Source organism: Limulus polyphemus, unplaced genomic scaffold, assembly GCF_000517525.1.
Source record: "Limulus polyphemus unplaced genomic scaffold, Limulus_polyphemus-2.1.2 Scaffold115, whole genome shotgun sequence".
Lineage (NCBI taxonomy): Eukaryota > Metazoa > Arthropoda > Merostomata > Xiphosura > Limulidae > Limulus > Limulus polyphemus.
In genome coordinates, this window is record NW_013665725.1 from 974,933 (window position 1) to 979,314 (window position 4,382).

General features: G+C 31.4%; 1 protein-coding gene across 4 annotated transcripts in view; it reads left to right on the forward strand.

Annotated features, from left to right (window-relative positions):
* Positions 1 to 4,382, forward strand: part of LOC106471852 (afadin-like) — a 128,012-nt gene that overhangs the window by 68,021 nt on the left and 55,609 nt on the right. For all 4 annotated transcript variants that reach the window (XM_022401280.1, XM_013932479.2, XM_022401282.1 and 1 more), the window contains exon 17: positions 1,113 to 1,201. In XM_022401280.1, coding sequence (XP_022256988.1) covers positions 1,113 to 1,201 — 89 coding nt within the window. The remainder of the gene's footprint in view (positions 1 to 1,112; positions 1,202 to 4,382) is intronic.

A 4,382-nucleotide genomic window follows, 5' to 3' on the forward strand; every position in this document is an offset into this window, starting at 1 on the left:
CTATTTACTTGTGACCACTCAGTGTATATCAAAATGAAAATTCAGAGCACATAGTGTCATGACTCAGGGAAGTAATTAATGAGAATTTATTTAAGTATTTTCTTTTTAAATTAAAATTTAGATAGTATAAGCATCTAAATTTTAAGCTACATTTTGACACATCCTTCAGGAGCCAGGGCCAGGGGGTGCTTTTACACTACAATTTTTTGAATGTTAAAAGTGAGTTCCATCTGAAAACTCCCATAGAGGGTGGTTTTAGATGTATCTTTTCAAGACAACTTTGAGATAAGTTTTTCTTTGTTAATTGAGAAATTTTAAGTGAATTACCCAATCCTAAATTCTCCATACTAGCTAGTATTAATGTCTACTCGCTGGGAGTAAATTCAGTATATATAAATAAAGCCACATTCTCAGTATCATTAATTAAGCAACTGCCAGTCTTTTATGCTTCTGCCATTACCTTTTTATGTTTAGCTTTCAGTTGAGATACGAATGATTTCGCCTGTGATTCAGTAGGGAAGGTCAAAGCATCATGATAGTCAGCAGTAGGATGAGCAGACAGGAACTCTTTGAAAGCAGCTCCAGGCATAATATTATACTTGGCTTGCTGCACAATATCTACCAAGAGGTTCGAAATACCTCTGAATACTTCATGCTTCTTGTGCTTGGCCGTTATGCTCATGATTCACTGATGGATTTCAGTCACCTTACCATTTCAAATCACTTTTTGCAGCCTCAATGCTAAAAGAGTGTGGGAAATACCTTCTTTTTAGCCAATAAAAATGTCCAAAAATTTTCAGTTCAAATTAATAAATACCAGATTGGGTAATTAGTTTATTTTTTCAACAGAACGACCCCCCACTGGCTCATGAGGGTCCTGTTAATACCAATCTTATTGGCCAACATAGGTAATAGAGTAGTCTGATTAAATTTTAAATTGAACTCTTAAATAGGTCATTGCATGCACACTTTGAACCACCCACCACCTGAATACAGAGTGTTATGGAAGATTGAATGCTTTTTTTATTATTTTTTTTAGTCTAGTTAAGAATTTCATTGTAGAATAAAACTGATTGTCTAACTTATATAACTTTCTAATTCTGTGCTACTAGGTCTGTGTCGACTAACTGTACAGACTACTTCATCTGGGTATTGGACCATCTATATGACAGATCAGGATGTTGGCCATCATTCTGTTGAGGTCAGTTTTTATTCTTGACCTGAATATTTGATGTGAATAATACAAGCTGTATGTCAGATATTAACTTTTGTTTTTGATAATTTTCTGTTTTCTGCTTTCCTACTAATAAGCATCTTATAATTATTAACTAGTATATTTTTCTTAATGCAAATTTAAGTTTGGTCTGTAATCATTATAAGAAATATTGAATTAACAGAAAAATATTCTTATTTACTATTTTCATAGATAAACTTTACACTGTGATGTACAAAATAAGATAGAACATTCCTTAGAACATAATGCAAGCTGAAGGGCTTTTTTAAGGTGTTGTCCATAGAAATTTTTTACTGATGTAGTATTCTTCAAATGCAGTTATTTTCTATTATAGTTGATTCCAGGTGCCATCATACTGTAGCTGGTTTTAGTTGTTTCATACTATAGTTATTTTTATTTTGAAGTTATCTTCTAATGTTGTCTCATGATGTAGTTTTTCAAAGTTGGTATATGACAACATGGTATTAAATTAGGTTGAATTTGATTCGTAGGTAGGTGGAGCTGACCTTTGACCGAAAATGGCAAATGTCTAAAATTTCACCTCTCTTTGAGCACAGCCATATTGTAACCATGATAGCTATGAGTGTCACCATATTGGATACATGAATAATATTATTGGTTAGTTTAATTAACAAACTGCCATGTTGCAATCTAATAATAATGACTTACTTTTCAGTCATTTAGTATGAAAGGTCAAACTTGCTGTTTATTTAGGTTGATTTTTGCTTAATCATTGCATGATATCTGACCAGTGGCTTTTCTAATCAGTATAATCTGGTTTTTCAGTGTCCAGTCACCATTGTGTATGTCTCACTAAAGTGATGGTGTATTTAACTGACTTTATTGAGTTGCATAAAATAATGGTAGTTTCTGTTGGTGTTGAGATATTCATGGAAAGGTCTTTTCTGACTTATTTTAATTTTTTAAACAATGAGAACTCTGTGCCTATTAGACGATTTAAGATGAAAGCCATATTGCTTCATCTTTCTTTGATATGGATATCAAAGTAGAGAGGAAATCAACTGATCACACAGTGGAACCATTGAAGTTCTTACTTGGGACAGAGACTACAAACCCAAAGTTTGAGGTGTTTGTCTGTAGGAGGAGGCATTTAGATCCTTTTACATGCATATTTAAGCTCTTTCTAACACCCAGTCTGTGAGATATTGAAACTGAAACTCAATTTGGAGGATTGGGTGGGCTACAGAGGGGAGTTGGAGTTTCTGAATGTACTTAAAGAATGTACTCAAATGAAAGGATTAGTCTGTTAACTTCAATTAACCACAATTTACTGCCAAAAGAAAACTCATCTATGTTTGGCCGTGAAGATGCAGAGTGTAGGAGATTGGTTGGATTGTATTTTTCTTGCACAAAATAGCCTAGAAATGAGCATGAATTTCAACCTCGCTGGTTGGCAATTCATGTTTCATATATATATAAAGTATAGAATAACTTTTCCAAAGAGGAAATAAATGTAGGATGGCTGATATAAATCCTTTAAAAACAATGCAAACAAAATAGTAGGGATGGCATTGGCATCATCCCTATATATAGGACAGCACACAATGTAGTAGAATGTTAACAGACAAAAATAGGATAAATTAAATATTACAATGCTTTCATATGCAAAATATCTCTTAAGGTTTGTAAAGCAGTGTTCCTCGTATGCCCTTTTTTTTTCACATCTTGCCTATCTATCATGCAAAGTAATTTTCATTTTAACATTAAAAATACTTTTATGCATCAGAAAATTTTGAAATTTCACATACAAAATCTTTATAATGTCCAGATAGTTATCAAACATTTCTTAAGAAAAATACTTTATATTTTACATGTTATTTTCAGTAATTAATCTCTGTACGGGTTCGGTAAATTTGACCGATCTCGCAACCACCATAAAATATTGGGAAATAAACATAAATTATGCCACTTTCATTCTAGAATGAAAACAAATTATAACACAAAAACATAAATGTTTAGATGAAATAGCTTAAATATCATAACATTATACATTTATTATTTTTATTATATTGACCTTTCACCCATGCCTGGCTGACAATACAGAAGTTACAATGACACGGCTCATGTGCACTCATGTTACCATATCAAATAACATAAAGGTTACCTTTGGTCTCTACAAAGTAACTTGTTTGATTGTGTTTTAGTAGACTAGTATTTTGTAAAATATAGTTACATCTCAATTATTATACATTATATATGTATATAGATTATTGCTATTTTGAAACAAATTCTTAGTTACTTTCCTAAAACATAGAACAGTAAATAAAGAAGTAAAGCAAACAATTATCTTTTCTAGTTGTGACCTTGGTACTCGGTTGCTAGGCCTTTAAACATTTTGCATGTGGAGGATATGAAACAAAATATTTGTTTTAGGTTTTATATATACTTTTGAATAACTAAAAAATCATAAATTACTATATCAATACCATAGAATTAATTCTGCTATAATTTATCAAACTTAATAACTAAGCTGTATTTGGGTCTAAACAAATATGAAATTTTGAGCAGACTAAAGAGACAACCTATCTCATTGAAATCTTGGTTTAAAAGAAATGGCACTAGGTAAGTTAGAAAGGCTGATAAAACCACTAGAGGGACAGTCTGAGTTTCCAATTGGTTATTCATGTCATATATAGAAGTAAGTGTATATAAGGGAGCATTTCCAAAAATGGAAGGAGGCGAGTGGGATGGCACTATATATGATTTATTATGTGAGCAATATCTTAACAAATAGAAAAGATAAGACTTTCTTATTTTGTATTCTAGCTTGTCACTATCTTTAATTTGAGTTTCTAATTCATATGAAACTATAGACTTAGTATTTTGACTTCACAAACATCTAATTTGAACCAATGCTGCATTCAACATACCACGTGGCATACAAAAATCAATGATTATCTGTTTTTTTAAAAATAACAAATTGAGTAATGTATAGTTCTAAAATTTGAATTATAATCTACAGTTTGATACCAAACTTATTGACATAAATTCATGAAATGGTAGTTCAATAAAATTTTGAATGTGAGTCAACAAACAAGATGACCTGTGACCTGTCTCGAAAGGGTTAAAAGAACACCAAATTTCTGTAAGAAAGCTAATTTCAAGGGGTAATGATAACATTGTTTAC